This window comes from Diadema setosum, chromosome 14 (genome assembly GCF_964275005.1).
Source record: "Diadema setosum chromosome 14, eeDiaSeto1, whole genome shotgun sequence".
Lineage (NCBI taxonomy): Eukaryota > Metazoa > Echinodermata > Echinoidea > Diadematoida > Diadematidae > Diadema > Diadema setosum.
The window spans coordinates 38773965-38790855 of record NC_092698.1 but is presented as its reverse complement, the minus strand read 5'-3'; the positions used below and the strand labels follow the sequence as shown (position 1 = coordinate 38790855).

The following is a 16891-nucleotide window of genomic DNA, read 5'->3' as shown; positions in this document are numbered from 1 at the left end:
AGCCCCCCCCCCCCCCCAACTCCAAGTATGTTGGATACCTGTCAATACAGTGCCAGTGGCTGTCACAGTATCACTTGCATTGTACATAGTGTAATTTATATGACCAATCTATGGATGTGCAGGTAAAAGTGTGTACAGGATTCTACCAGTACACTGAAAAATTATTGGTGGATGGTTGGTACAGAGTATCTGCTGCTTAGGGTTATTGACTTACTGTCCTTGAATAGTTCTTCAAGATAACAATTTTTGTATTTCCTGGCCTCTGAATTATGCAATACAGTTGTACACCAGTCAAGCTTGCAGTAAACGCCCTGTCAAGTGGTATACAAGCTAATGTGTACATGGTAGAAATAGTAATCATTTCACATTGTGAGAATTGTGATAGCTACTTTATGCAATACATTGTACTCTTCCTCAATTAAAACCCACAACTTTGTATGGGGCATGTTACCATTTCCATTTCATCTGGCTTTACATGTTGTAGCTTGTGTACAAGTTACATTTCTTCCTGTAGTATGGGCAGTACGGCAATATAGACGAGTGATGCTGTTCAGAATACATTGTATCAACACAATCATGCATGCGCAGTGTGCAAAGTTGAAAGAAATGTTATTAAAAGGTCTTCTGTACAATGCCACAATCTGCCTAAAATGTTGTTTTCTACAAATTTGTGTAGCTGTTGTAATTATTATGGCTAATTTACTTTTGATGCCATGCTTACATCGTATATGAATTTAGCTTTATTTATTAAACTGCTGGTATACAAAGTAGGCCTTTGAGCTGATACTTTCACTGCAGAGATGGAATCATGTTGTCATTTCAGGTACCGTATAAGATATTATTGGACAAAAACTGCATCTACAGTGTGAAGACAACACTAGTTTCTCCTTTTTTCAAACAAATTGGTTACATTACTGATGGTAAATATCGTCGCCGGTCACACGAACCGACGAATCACTCGATTTTGGGTCAAATTTTCGATTTTGAGATTTTCACTCATTTCGATAGTAGACATTCCATACTACATATTCTGAAATTCTCAGTGTGTAATTCGGTGTAATTTTTACGTAGTTATCACTTTTGTAGAAGTATGTAATTTCATTTGTGAAAATTATTTGTTTTCCCCGTAGACGCGTGTGTTAAACAATCAGGCGATTCGACGGTTCGGTGACCGCGCGTACTAGTACGCGCGGTCACCGAACCGACGAATCAGTGCGCATTGACTTGCGTGTAGTTTTTGAGATTCAACAGTTCATTGACCGCGCGCACAGTGCGCGTACTATGTAATACATGCGTTGACAATGACAACGCTCAATGTACATGTACATATGGACACACATGGGAAATGACAACGTTCTTTGCAGACCGAAAATACATGCATGCAGCTCTTTGACGATTTCCCGCTTATTTGTTAACAATACAATTTGATAAAAACTTCACAAGTTAGTGTAGAAAGTGTAGCAACCATAAGTCAAAAATGGGTTAACTTCAAACGCGATTTTCTCGAATTGTCATTCTTATGCAAACCTGAGGGATTCGTCGGTTCGTGTGACCAGCGACGATATGTACAGTATTACATTGCTACATTGTACTTGCTAGATTACTGTATACGCCAAATATTTCGAGAGGTTTTTATTTTCGTGAATTTCGCGAGTCGGGTGCTATTCGCGAAATTAAAGACACGCGAAAATATTGACTATGATCTCGATGTGAATGTGACATACGCATGTACATTTCTCCGTTTAAGAGTATTTGTCCACAGGTATTTACTGTCATGATTTTTATGAACAATATTGATAATAAACAAAATGCTGTGATCTTTCTCAATTTTTATCAACTTCACACATTCTTTTTTTCTTTCTATTCCTCATCACAGGTCAAAGTCAAAGTTCAGATGCTGCCAAGTCATATGTATTTCTACGGCAAGAACTACCAGTGAGGATAGCTAATATTATGAAGGAAATCAATCTTCTACCAGAGAAACTACTACAGATGCCGTCTGTCAGGACTGTGCAAGGATGGTGAGTTAAAATATTTAGTCCCCTCACACCCCCTATTACCTCCTGTGTAGTGCATGAGGCTGAATGCACTATAACAATATAAGCACCGACAAATTCTGAATTTGCCCCGAAGGTCAGTTATATTCAATGAGGCTGCAGGCCGAATTGAATATAACTGCCTGTGTAGCAAGTCACCATCATTGAAGTCACCATTACTGCAAATGTGAATGCCGAGAGTGTGTTGTAAATGTCGTTGTAGAAGTTCATAGCGTAGCATGATCAAAGAGCGCTTAGCATATTATATACCGTGCATACGCTGCCCATTTCCACGGCGCTCTTCCGCATAGAATGTACGGAGAAAGCAGCACAAATCTTGGGTTGACTTGCTCAATATCCGTTGATTCCTTTTTCAGAACAGTAGGAGTCCAAAATTCGTAGGGCGTATTTCATGACATCCTTTGTTTTCTCTGTGTCCTTATCGTCTAAGATGCTGTTTATTTATAGATCAGTCTCTGTAAAGGTAGCGAACCTGCTGTTTTCAGCTTCCATGTTTAAATCTACCGCTGAAAGTCTAGTCTCACACAGATAAGTTGCTGGCATAGCCAGCGAGAATCGAGAATGATGATAATATCGAGCAAAGCATATCGCGGCTGTGGCGCAGTCACGTCGATAAGATGCGGGATTCAAGTACTCGATGATTTAAAGTGAGGGAGCAAAAACCGATAGTCACATCGATAGTGGGTTATCGTTTGCAATTATTATATTTTGCGTGCTCTATAACTTTTGTCATGCACTGCCGGCCTGTCTCATAAGTATGAAGGCTATTTTATAATACCATGTACGAGTTGTTTGATGACTTTAAAAAGGTAGGTGAAGAACACCTTGTGAATTCTTATCAGAAGAACAAATATTGTACAATCATTTTACAGCAGGTGCTTGTAATTTTGAACATGTTTATTTGATCCTGAAATGTCACTCCAAAAAAATGGTACCGGTATGACATGCTTTTTTTACACATGTTAGGAGAACTAAGCTTCTGAAAAGCACAATGCTTCCAGCACATTTTTTCCCCCCAAATAGGGACCTAGACATAAAAACAGTGACATTGTCAAAGTACTTTTATTGATGACACACTGCTTGAACCTCAATTTTATCACATGCTAAAAGATACGTATTTAACCAAAGTTTGGTGGCCTTATTTCACTCAGTAACACTACAGTGTATACCCTAGTGTGCAATGTATGTCCCTGTGAGTAGAATGATAGGGAGTCCAAAGTTTGTTGGCTTATTAAAGTCTGTATTCAAGTGTTCTCTTCCATTGTACTGCATTTATCTGTTATCTGTGATTAGAGTGTACATATCCCTGAGCAAATCTAGACCTTGGCCAAAAGTAGATGAAATGTCCTGTTCTTGTGGTACATGTATGCATACAACGTGGCCATTTGATTGTTTTTGACCAAGTGTCACCACTGTTAAATGTATTATTCATGACACAATGTCAATAAACTGTCATATTTGTCCTTGTTACAAACTGGCACTGCTAGCATTTACAGTGTAAATAAATGAGTGCCTCTATGAAACTTTGCATGATACTCTGCCAACTTTACCTGCATGCAGTGGTTGCATGATTGTTTTTATCTAGTACAACTTAAGGCATAGACATTTTTTTTTTTCATTTCACGAAAAGATTACTGAAGATTAAAATTGAGAGGCACTCTGAGAGCACAGACCTCCGCCAAGCATACAGCTCATTTCCACCACTGATCTTTTTCTTCCATAGAGATATCAGTGATTTCCACCCATACGTACTTATAGCACTGTGTGCTGAAAGTCACCCGATTTCCCAATATAGAAGCCTTTGTTACGTCATAAACCCGCAGCTGCACGGCGCGCCTCGCCCTAGCAGAAACTAGAGCACGCACTTTAGTGCACGCATGCAAACCTCAAATACGCACAGTCTGAACTCCCAAGTTCATTGACCCTACCTGCCAAAATATCAAAAATCCTTCATAAATTCCCCCAAAATTGTCGGATCACTACCAAAAACTAATCGTTTGTTACTTGTGTCATTCTCAACCTTTCCTGCAAGTTTCATCCCAATCCATTCACTACTTTTTAAGTTATTTTGCACTTGGACAAACTAACTAACTAACTAACTAACGAACACACAAACCAACGGTAACGAAAACATAACCTCCTCCCTTGGCGGAGGTAAAAAGGGGGGGGGGGGGGGAACTGCTTACTGGGTGTACCAATGCATGCAACATATCACAGTGTGATCTCATACGATATAACCTTTCATTTCTAATTGTATTTGTGGCGTGCAGAACACTTGCAATTTGAAAATGTAGAGGTGTGAAGGACGTTCGAAGTTGTATCCCGTGTGATAACTGTGCATCAAGTTTCTGTCAGATAAGGGCTGTTAGTATTTCCAATTTGAACTTGAATTTGTGACACTGTAAAAGTTAAAAAGAAAAATGCTATGTAGACATTTTTGAGCATTTCATGCAACATGAAACTAACCATAAAATAAAAATGCTCAAAATTTGTTGCTTGCTACATTTTGACTACATTTGTATGTAACACTCTTTACATTTTTATTCCTGGGAATATAAACAAGCAAAATTCATCAAAAACAGGCTGACTGCAAAAATGTCCACTCTTGCAATACATAACTCCTGGATGAAAACAAGAAATATTCATAATTTAATTATGAATATTTCTTGTTTTCATCCAGGAGTAAAACTACTCTCCTATTGTGGTGAGAAATATTTTATGATTTTTGTCCCCTAAAACAACTTGTGCAATGTAATTTGTTTATCTTCATACAGGTATCAGCAAACATTTACAGACTTGCTTGACTACACCGATCTATCAGAGGAGGATAAATCACAAATATCAAGGTAATGGGGAAAATGGGAACATTTGCAGCTCATGTGTTATGGATGCTTTCATCTGGTAAAAGGTTATAGTGTGAGCATGTTTAACTTATTGTAATACAGCTCTGTTATCTATGTGCATTTGAACGTCATCAGTACATATGTGTAGCTTTAAAATGCTTTGAATGATATGCAACATGTACATCCAATTATGACATAATTGTTACCATGCCAATGGGTTAACTCTGAGTAAAATGGCCAAACTGTTAGTCACTGCCTCACATACTGTAGTTCTGTCAGTCATCCTTGTTAAATAAACGCATGATTGTTTGTTATTAAATGCATCCACGTCCAGGTATTTGAATGATAATGATATCATGAATCATAATCAGTTTAACTGTTTGTAATTTAAATGAAAGCACCAGATATGAATTGTTGCATTTCAGCCAATAGATTGTCTTATCTTATAGACAAATAAATTGTCTTATCCATGAGAACCAACCAACATCACATGTGTTCGTAAACAACATACTACTTACATGTTGTACTTGTGTTATTTTACATGTATATACTCTCAGCTGTGCTTGTCTGTACATGTGACAAGCAAGTTCAAATAATTTTTCAATGAGAATTATCTATTTATATTGAACGCATATATGTACACACCAAAGGCCTGGTCAGATAAAGATATTTATAGCATGTGTGTTGAACTTTATACCTTTCATTGTACTTCTTGCTTCACAATTCACATGTTATAGCACGCTACATGCTCGTACATCAATTGTTTAAAGATGCATGGAGTTCATGCTTTGGTTGAGTTATGACTGAAATATAAACACATATATCAATGTCCTTTAAATGTGTCTTCCTAAAAGGTTTATTTGAACAATCTCGCGTGAACAAATCAATATGATAGAAATCTGTTATTTTCACATTGATTTCTTGTTTATTTTCTCCAGCTTTACAGACCAACTTGTAACAATACGAAACCGACACATGAATGTTGTTGAGACAATGGCACAGGTATGTACAGTATTTACATTTTATTATTTTTTTTAAATGTTGTCATCAATATTGTAATATCAACATGAGAAAACTTCACAGAGTAACGTACTTCTACAGGCTTCGTGTAGTCAAAATATTTTGATAGACCTAGCAACTGAGAGGTATTAATATCCAAAACATTCTCTTTCTTGTCATTTGTTTGGCCAATCATTACCATGGTAACCACATCAAAACGAGAGGAAAAAATCGTGAGCAAATTGTTCTAAAAGAGTGTGACTAATTACAAATTGAACTTGGCACATAAACAACCTTAGAAGGTTTATGTGCAAGTTATGTTTTTTGAGTGTCCAATGAGCTGTTGTCATAGTAACTGCTTTATTTGTGGTGACAGAAAGTCCTATGAACACAGTTTTCAAATAATTTAGATGATTGAGCTACAGTACTTCTGCTGACTTCTTTGTATAATGTATTTGTGTAGGACAAGCAAGGTCATTCAAGCTGTATTGAAAATATTTGTTCTCCCAGCATTAATCTCAGAATTTTTAGTTAAGATTGTGATACATTATGAAGCCTTCTAAAAAATACCATACCGGTAATTGACAACATCATTGGTTGTTTTGTAATTGATGTACTAATAAATGTGCTGTCCTTGACAGGGTGTACTTGAAATGAGAGAGAGCTACAAGGTGGATCAGCATGAAGAAAACAACATTCAGTACTTCCTAGACAGGTTCTACATCTCACGTATTGGCATCAGGATGCTGATCAACCAGCACAGTGAGTTGACACAGGCCTTCCCTCTCTTCACTTCTCACTCATACTACCTTCATCTTGTCATGACTTGAGGCACTGCCATCTTCAGTTTCTCATTCATACACAGGATTTCCATTGTGATATATTTCATGCAAAAATATTGGATCACATTGTGATGTTGTATGTAGGTAATGAATGATCAGAAGTGTAGTTACTGATACCATGCTAATGAACTAATTTGAGTAACTCACAATCATGTCGGGTAAAATGTCGATGCTATTCAAGTCCACATTGTATTTTGCATTTTGTTAAAATGATATACAGTGCTGAAACATTCTTTCAGAAAAGATTTTACATAAGCAAATGAGCAAAACCTACGTGAATGTTCAGGTGTTTATGGTTTACTGTTTTCTAATTGTGTATGAAGCAGAAATGGTGAATTTTTACTGTGTTTGAATGGTTTATCAAAGAGGCAATTCAACTTCTCCACCAATCATCACACTGCTCTGTATACAGCAGACTATGTATCTTTAAAGGGTTGTTATTTGGCATCACATGTTTGTCAAAGAGAAAAAAAAAATGAATGCACATGAGAAGCAACAGTATTGTTTGCAGCACCCCCTTGTTGGAATGCAGTTGTAGGCTACAGGTAAATCAGTGGGACTGACTGTGATGGTAACCCTACCCCCTTCACTTTTTGATTGGCCAACCTTTAAAAGTGTTGTATTCATAACAAACCGCGGAACATATACTTTTATGCTTGAGCAAGTTGTAATTGTGCCTAAGCAGTGAGCAGCAAAGACTGTTTGTACAAGTATGCAGGGGCAGATCCAGAAATTCTGTAAAGGGGGGGGGGGGGGAGGGGTGGCACAACTTATGTTTCTGGTGCCACTTCCGGGTTTCATTTCATTTTTTTTCTCTTTATTTATTTCTCTTTATCCCCCCTTTTTTCTCTTTATTTATTTCTCTTTATCCCCCCCCCCCCCCCCCCCCGATCTGCCACTGGTATGCGTTGGGTATATGGAGGTACAGGACCGTAGATTTGATAAACACAATCTTTTCTTCCATTCCTCATCCAGCTCTGATGTTTGGGAGGTCACCCAAGACACACCCTCTGCATATAGGCAGTATAGACCCGAGATGTGATGTCGTAGCAGTGATACGAGGTATGCTCATCACATTTCCTCCAGTATATGAATGTTTCTTTTATTTTTGTGCTTGTAGTTCCCTTTTCTATCATGTGTAGACAACTCACTGGATAAATATGTTTAGAGAGGTTAAGATGAATCAATAGTTCGGTATATTTTAGGTCCATTTTGAACCATTTGAGATGTTAACAATATTGCTGCTTTTCCCTTCAGCATCAAAAATCATTATGTGATATGTAGGCACTGTTCTACTCGTTCACAAAATGATAGTCTCAGAAAGACAGCAAACCATGGCTAGGATGAAGAGAAGAGTTTGACATTTCTACGTAGTATGCTCGGTGTCAGTGTGTAATGCTGTAAAACGCGATATACTCGCGGCATGAAAATTTCACAAATTGGAGCTGACAGCCTCTCTCGCAGCATGAAATTTTTGCGAATTGCCACTGGCATCCAATGCATATTGTGTAGGTAAGAACTTCTGTGTGCATTTTAATTTCGCAAATGTTGGCACTCGCGAAATTTGCAAAATTAAAATGCACGCAAATATTCCTTGTTTTACAGTAGTCAGATGACATCAACTTTGCTTCACTGTGATTGTCATGAGTACTATTGTCTCTCCAATGTCCTCAATGTTGATACTTTGAGAGAATGAAGACAAAAATCTTGTAAAGGATACAGCAATGATGCAAGTCTTCTGCAAAGCAGTTCCTGATGATGCTGAGGATAGATTTGTATGTTTGTAACACTGACATTTTTAATATCTTAAAAAATAAGCTCATGGAGATGCAGCTGTGAACTTACCATGACTGTACGTTCAAATGTCATGAGTCAAATATAATGATTGTTGGTTCTTTTCACCCAGATGCCTACGAGAGTGCCAGATTCTTGTGTGATCAGTATTATCTTGCAGCTCCTGACATCGACATGAGATGGATTGATGGTATGTACACAAACAAGAGATACCTTCCTACCTCTTTTACTCTTATTTTCTGCCAATAGCAAGCAGTCATATTAATGTAACATAAAATCATAAATTGTGATATATGCATTTTGATCATGTGACAATATAGAAATACTGATTGTATTTCTTTCAATTGTATGGCAGGACATGTGTTCATTGTTTGAGTGCTTTTTCGATAGCTTGTTGAGCAATGTGGCCATGAAATATGTGCTAACAGCACGTGACAGGCATATCATGAGAAAATATTGTGAAAGATTTTCTAGAGTGTTTGATGTATTGTTATCTGCTCCTGTCAAATTTTCTTGAGCTCACAGTGAAGTCTTTTTATGTCTTTATATTGACGGTGCCAAAGGCGTGATGTATGCAAGTTTTGCACCTGTCTTCATGCCCAGAGGTCCATATGGTTTCATTTTGTTTTGAAAGGGTGATAGTCATGAAATGCTCTGTGAAGCATAGTGAAACATGAAGAATAATACCATCATTTATATATTTGATAGGGATACAGCTGAGGAGGATCAGGAGTATTCAAATCAATTCTATGTTGGTTTTGTCAATTCAATATCAGGATTTATTTGGTACAAGGTATGACAAGGCTGTTGATAGATATAACTTTTGTCAAAATACCCCAATGGATAAGGGATTAAGGCATAACTCTGAATCTTCAACTATTCTACTCAAGCATTGATGCTCAAAATACTCAACTTGGATAATTTAACCCATCTTCTTTTGAGAGTGAAGTGTCATGGAGTACAATTGTAAGTCTGATAATGTCAGGTCTTTGTTTTACTTTACACAGCTCGGGACAAGAGTGATAATATCACCATGGTGTATGTACCCTCCCATCTCTACCACATCATGTTTGAGCTTCTCAAGGTAAGAGAGAACCAGACATTAAGGCTGAGGTCAATGATAGGAGATATGAAAGAGTGGACTGACCCATTTTGAGGCTAACACATAATAGAGGCATGTGATTATCAAAAAGCTTTGAAGGTTCTGAACTTGGCTTGAGTCATGTGTCATGGGAGATGAGACTGTGTGTCAAGCCAATGCTGTGTAAGGGCTAAGAAACCACATTACCTTAGTTGATATAGTACTGCATAAATACAGGAATATGCTGCTGTTTACACTTTTTGTATGAAATTTAAAGGGAAATTCCATTTTATCATGTAATGATATGGAATAGATCAATGAAAATTTGAGGGAAAATCAAACACACACAAAAAAGTTATGAACTGCCAAAGTTTGGAGAGTAATACAAATTAGCCACTCAATGTGATTTAGGCCCGGTATAAAGCAGCTCTCCATCCAATTTTAATTTTGCATTGTTGGAAAATTGTTTTCAAGCCTATTCTTGGTTACATAGAAAGAGTAATACATATTTGTCTGTCATCCTCAGTCAATAAGTTGTATCTGTGCTCAAATATGTGAGAAAGTGAAAATGAGAGAGATTTTTGTGTTCAAAAAAGTGGAGAGCTGCTCAACATAACGTCACACAGTTGTACATTTTACTTACTCTCTAAACTTAAACAATCCATAATTCTTTCTATGTGCCCATTTTTTCAAAATTTTTACTATATGTAGTATTTTTGTTTCATACAAAGCAACATAATATCAGGATGGAATTTTCTTTTAATTGTTGGATTTTGTTCTGATTCCTTTTTTTTTTCCCAATGCAAAGTTTAATAGTTGCACTTGATAATCACTACACGTTATCCAAGTACTTTAAATGGTTATCTTTCAATGCTAATCAGTTCATTGTGCTGGCAGAGGAAGGAGATACGTACCAGTGATCTTTACTCTTTCACAGGTGTGTCCCATATCCTGACACAGCTCATGTAAACTAACTGTTGGCTGTCTGCGATCATTACAATTGGAGTTTGTTAAAACTCTTACCATGAAACTGTAATTGAGGGATACTTAAAAACTGCTGCAGAAAAATGAGAAAGAAAAGTACAGGATTGTCAACAATTTCCTTAATGCACATCAAGTTCAAGGCATTGAAATTATATCACTGAATTTACCATAGTGAAGTGGTTTCAGAAAAACCCTTTGTTCAGAACATTTGACAGCTTTCATGTACAACCCTGCTGAGAATCTGTTTCCTGTGTATGATGATGATGGTCAAGAAGAGAAAATGCTTCAAAATTACTGTCCCTAAAGACTGAATATTAGAGGCTGCTGTCTTCACTTTATCTTCCAGAATGCAATGCGTGCAGTGATGGAGCACAGAGGTACATCAGCCAGCGAGTATCCAGCAATCAGGATACTGGTGACCAAAGGCAAGGAAGACGTCACTATCAAGGTATGTAGAAAAAAAAAAAAAGCATTATCAGAGTTTATACATGGAAGTGTATGTTCACTTTAGTGGAAGTGGTTTTATTGATTACCCTAAAAAGACTGGGCTATTTTGGTAGCTCGAAAGACTGGGGGGGGGGCCTAAAGGGCCCCCCTTAAGATCTCGGCCGTGGATCGCGTGATCGCCGCGAAAATTTGCACAATGGTAGTGTGCGATGTCATCTACAAGATCGTATATTTAAATTTTCCATAATAGTCTTCTTTTATTTTATTTTGATTAATTATGCTAATTTATGCGAGAAATCAGACTCTTTGATCTAAATCAGTAAATAAAGCTCCAAAAGTGCTCATTTTTGGTCTAATTATTCTTTGTGGCATTCTTAGCAAATGCACTTGAAAAGAAAATCGGTATCAGAATTAATTTCTTATTTATTTTATTGTTTCATGAATTTCTTATGTATTTCTTTGTTTTTTCGACCTTTTGTTTTAGTTGTTTTCTTAAACAAAATTTGTGGCAGACACTTTTTGAAGCATAATACTCCTAAAAGAAATTAATTTTAGCCATTGAGAGCAAAAATAAGCATATTTATATGAACCATGTGAAAAAACTCAATTTGTATTGACTTTGTACACAAAATCACATTTTTGAGCCATTTTCGGCCTCACATGCATGTACAAAATGTTATGTAACTTCAGAACCGTACCCCCGGGCGTCACAAATTTGGTGTCAAAATGTGCGGGAAACTTGAAAGAAAAAAGTCATAGAGCATCGCGGCGAGAGCATTGCGTGTTGCAGAGTAATCGCGCGAAATGTCGAGGGGGGCCTTTTAGGCCCCCCCAGTCTTTTTAGGGTTAAAGTCATGTGTTGCAAAAGTTGAATTATATGTAATATATATGATTTTACAGGCTCTTGGAAACATAAAATCAAAATGTGAAGCACACACTTTTATATGTCTGTCAGTCTTGCCTTAACTCTTTCTTGTACATTTTAAAAAAGCAATTCTTGTACAGCCACTCCATATCTTTTGTGATTATGATGCTGAGATCTGTATAGCTGTTCTTCCACTATGTAGATTTGCTTCTTCAATGAGATACAGGGCTGGGGGAACCTGTGGTCATTCTAGAGCTATTCTAAGAAAGTACAGTGTTCCATATCATGTTGAAAGTGAATCATTCATTTGTTAAAGTTCAGTTATTTCTTCAATGAGATACAGGGCTGGGGGAACCTGTGGTCATTCTAGCGCTATTCTAAGAAAGTACAGTGTTCCATATCATGTTGAAAGTGAATCATTCATTTGTTAAAGTTCAGTTATGATTTATTTTAATGACTTGTCATGTATGACCACACTGTGTATTTGTTGCCCACTTTAGTGAGTTAGAAACATACATTTTGAGAATAGTCCACTGTGCTGTGCTAGTATATACTTGCCTACTTTCAGATGGTTTTTTTATCTTTTTTTTTTCATAAATAACTTGAAGGTTTATAAGTTCAATGTTATTTTGGTCACTTAAATAGATTGTGATGTAGACAAATCCTTGTCTTACCTTTTGTGTCAAAACATCACTACAGCACCTGCTACACAAACAAGTTTTAATTTGTTTGCATTCAGGGTCAAACATTTCATTATAAGGAAAGTTGAGTCAACACAGTTTAATCCTTAGATGTCTCATTGTTTTTGGCAGGTGACAGACGAAGGGGGTGGAATCCCGAAGAGTGAGATTGACAAACTCTTCAACTATATGTACTCAACGGCACCGACTCCTCCTAAACCTGGTGTTAGCACTATCCCTCCCCTGGTAAGTCACCCAGAGTTTGGCAGCTATCCAGTCAAGTCTCATTACATGCATGCCCTAGCCCATAGTATGTTGAGAACTTTTCAGCTGGTACTAACATAGACAGAGATGGGTATTCAAAAAGATTTATGACAATGCCTGCTTTTCACTGTGATTTAGGCATAGGTTTCTCTCACAATGGGTTTGCTATTGTTTGCAAATACCACCACTGATGTTACATGAAAACCATAGTCTCTATTATAGTTGCTTTAGCTTCACTTTGTGTCATTGCACTATGCTTATGTGTAGATGTGGAGCCGTGCCTAGTCTTGATTCTGAGCTGTTTTTGTATTCTTATTTTTATTGTAAAAGCACAACACACTATGCTGAGTGATATATTTGACTGGAGGTGACAAAATGGTTTATGAGTGAAAGAGAGATGGAAATATGTTTAGGAATATTATGCAAGTAGCAATTTGCATGAAGATCAAATAGTCCATTAATGTGTGTTTACAACAGGCAGTGAAAAAAAAAAATCCGATAGCTGCAGGGCTAACATTAGAACAGTTTATGTGCTTCATTATGTGCCATGCACATAAAGAACACCTACACATGAATACATTAAAAAATTGCTATTGCTATTGAACCTATGACACAAACTGTAACTCAGTGCTGTGAGCCATGTCTTGCATACTGGACTCCTCTTGCAATTTGATATCATTTTAAAAAAGAAAAACAAAAAATATATCATAATTGATGGCGATGGCTTTTTGGTGCTATTTCTGCACCCATAAATATAGCCAATCAGACAGCTTGAGAAGGTACGGCCAAACAGATGACTTGCAGCTAAGTGGGATGCTTGTGAAGCTGGATGTAACTTTATTGGGAATGTTACAGTCTTAAAGAGGGTCTTAGAGGACGGCAAACAAATTAGCTGCTATCTGTTGTAATTTGTTGAATTAGTAAAGGCAGTATCATTGCTTAATCACATTACTGGTAGTCCATAGACCTGATAACCTGACTTCAAAAGATCTCCCTTAATTTCAAACGCAATGAAAGGTTGAAAATATGTTAAATTGGTAAAGAAAAATAATGTCAAATGACAACAATTATCAAACAAACACTAAACCCTCCTAATTTTTTCCCAGGGAATGTTTGTTCCTCTCATTTATAGATTAAAGTTGGGTTGAGAACCAGGCCATGTGTAGATATTGAGAATCACTGACCTGGATCATCTTCTTTTTCTAGGCTGGCTATGGATATGGCTTGCCCATCTCAAGACTGTATGCCAAGTATTTCCATGGCGACCTGACTCTTTCCTCCATGGATGGCTATGGCACTGATGCTGTGGTCTACCTCAAGGTAATGATGCAGCTCTATGATTTTCATAGTAATTCTTTGAGGCCAGCTCTCGCCCTTCACCAAGTGTTCTTATTGTGGATTTAGGAAGGGTTCAATAACTACCTCAGATGATATATGATTACGCATTTGTCTATGTTGACTAGTATGGTGTTACTTAGACAAATTTAAATTTGCTACTGTATGACATTGATATTGAAGATCATGTAAGCTCTAGGATCTTACAAGAGTCTGGTAGGATTTGCATTACTCATGTGAATTCTGAGAAAGAGGAGGGTTTTCATTTTTGTCTCGCCCACCGGAGGTGAAGGCGAGACTAAGGGATCCAAATGGTGTCTGTTCGTCGTCCGTCCGTCGTCCGTCACAAATGTTAAAGTTTACCTGCAAGACTCTCTTATGATGCATAACTTGGCAACTGTTACAGCAATGGCAGCCACACTTGGGTGATAGAAGCACTAGGGGTATCTTCATGTTATGGTGTTGTCAGAGGTCATGTGATGATGTCAAAGGTCATTTGAGGTCATATATATTAAAGAGTATGTGCAAGACTCTCTTTTCTATGTTAAAGTTTACCTGCAAGACTCTCTTTTGACAAATGACTTCACATAAGTTGCTTGGATTACAACCTAACTTGGGTCATAGATGCACTGGGGGTACCTTCATGTTATGGTGCCTTTGGAGGTCACAGGATAAGGTCAAAGGTCATTTGAGGTCATACGTTAAAGTTTACTTGCAAGACTCTCTTATCACACGTAACTCGACACATGTTGCTACAATCAAACTTGGGTGATGGATGCACTGGGGGTACCTTCATGTTATGGTGCCGTAAGAGGTCACATGATAAGGTCAAAGGTCGTTTGAGGTCATATGTTAAAGTTTACTTGCAAGACTCTCTTATCACATGTAACTCAGCACATGTTGCTACAATGGCAATCAAACTTTGGTGATGGTAGATGTCTCTTGGGAAGTTGAAAGTTACCACAAGGTCAAAGGTCACAGACAGGGGTCAACGAACTTTTAGGGCCCAATGTTAAGTTTTTAGGGCGCATTTCGTTTATGGCTCATAACTTTTGATCCCTTTGTCCGTTTGTGACCAAACTTGGATGAAAGATGTCCCTTGGGGAGGTGAAGGTCGTCACATGGTCAAAGGTCACATACAGGGGTCAACAAACTTTTAGGGCCCAATGTTATGTTTTTAGAGCGCGTTTTGATTGTGGCTCATAACTTTTGATCCCTATGTCCGTTTGTGACCAAACTTGGAGGGTAGATGTCCCTTGGGGAGTTAAAGGTCATCACAATGTCAAAGGTCACAAAAAGGGGTCAACAAATTTTTAGGGCCCAATGTTAAGTTTTTATGGTGCATTTCGATTATAGCTCATTACTTTTGATCCCCTTGTCCATTTGTGACCAAACTTGGATAGTTAATGTCCCTTGGGGTGTTGAAGGTCACCACAAGGTCAAAGGTCATAAGCAGGTCAATTAACTTCTGGGGGTTATAAAAAATATTAATTCCTTGTATGCGAATGGGCGAGACACAATTTGGCACTTGCCTTGTTGTAATTACTTGGGTTTAAAAAACAAACAAGACAAACTACTGCAATGGGGATCAGCACTTGGGGAGCCAGACTGTGTGCAGCAATCTGCTGTTAACATGAAATATTTAGTAGCTTGAAAAATCTCACATTTTTCACACTTGGCTGAAACATTGTGGAAATAGTAACATGCAAACATTTGAGAACATAGATACTCTTGTTTATGAAATGTTAAATAAGCAAGTTCATTGAACTGGCTCAGTGTGATTAATCTTGGCAAAGTCGGTGGTTGTATGATACGTTTTAACCCTATTCCAACTGGGGGGGGGGGGGGGGGGTGTAAAATTGACCCCCCTCGACATTTCGCGTCACGATTCCGCAAAGATTTTGCCGCGTCGTTTCATGACTTTTTTCATTGAAGTCTCCCGCATATTTTGAGACCAAATTTGTGACGTCCGGTACTCTGTTCTGAAGTTACGTAACATTTTGCATATGCATGTCAACCCGAAAACGGCTCAAATTCATGATATCATGTGCAAATCCAATGCAAAATGTGCTTTTTTGTTAAATTGATATAAATGAGATTATTTTAACTTTTAACCATTGAAATTAATCAATTCTAATGTAGATAAGCTTGGAAAAGTGCCTGCAACAAATTTTGGCGAAAAAACAGTTGAAAACAAAAGGTCGAAAAAACAATGAAATACATAAGAAATTAACAAAACAATAAAAACAAAAGAAACTGATTTTGATTTTGCTATTTTTTTACAAGAAAATTGTTTGACGTGTCTTTAGGAACTCTGACACGAAAATTTAGTGATCCATCAGTCATTTTAATGGAGTTATAGGTGAAAATATGATTTCATGCGTAAATTTGCATAATTAATTTACTAAAAATAGAAAGCCAATTTTTTTCTATTGTATGACCATGTAATCTTGTAGTTGACATCTGGCTCTATCTTCAGGCAAAATTTCGCGGCAATCACGCGATCCGCGGCCGAGATCTGAAGGGGGGGGGGGGTTCAAATTGATCCCCCCCCCCCAGTAAAAACTTAGTCTCAAATAGCCCAGTTAAAATAGGGTTAAAGAAGGAAGCATTTCGCCATTAATATCATTTGATTAGGATATGATAGAAGAGAAAAAATGGTGAAAGGTTTGTATTGTAGGCTTTCATAAGTGAAATGCT

At 37.4% G+C, this 16891-nt stretch overlaps 1 protein-coding gene across 1 annotated transcript in view; it reads left to right on the top strand.

The window, feature by feature from the left end:
* Positions 1-16891, top strand: part of LOC140237975 (pyruvate dehydrogenase (acetyl-transferring) kinase isozyme 2, mitochondrial-like) — a 35240-nt gene that overhangs the window by 12252 nt on the left and 6097 nt on the right. The window contains exons 2-11 of the mRNA XM_072317904.1: positions 1877-2021; positions 4832-4903; positions 5839-5902; positions 6541-6661; positions 7717-7803; positions 8648-8725; positions 9543-9619; positions 10947-11048; positions 12725-12838; positions 14063-14176. Coding sequence (XP_072174005.1) covers positions 1877-2021; positions 4832-4903; positions 5839-5902; positions 6541-6661; positions 7717-7803; positions 8648-8725; positions 9543-9619; positions 10947-11048; positions 12725-12838; positions 14063-14176 — 974 coding nt within the window. The remainder of the gene's footprint in view (positions 1-1876; positions 2022-4831; positions 4904-5838; positions 5903-6540; positions 6662-7716; positions 7804-8647; positions 8726-9542; positions 9620-10946; positions 11049-12724; positions 12839-14062; positions 14177-16891) is intronic.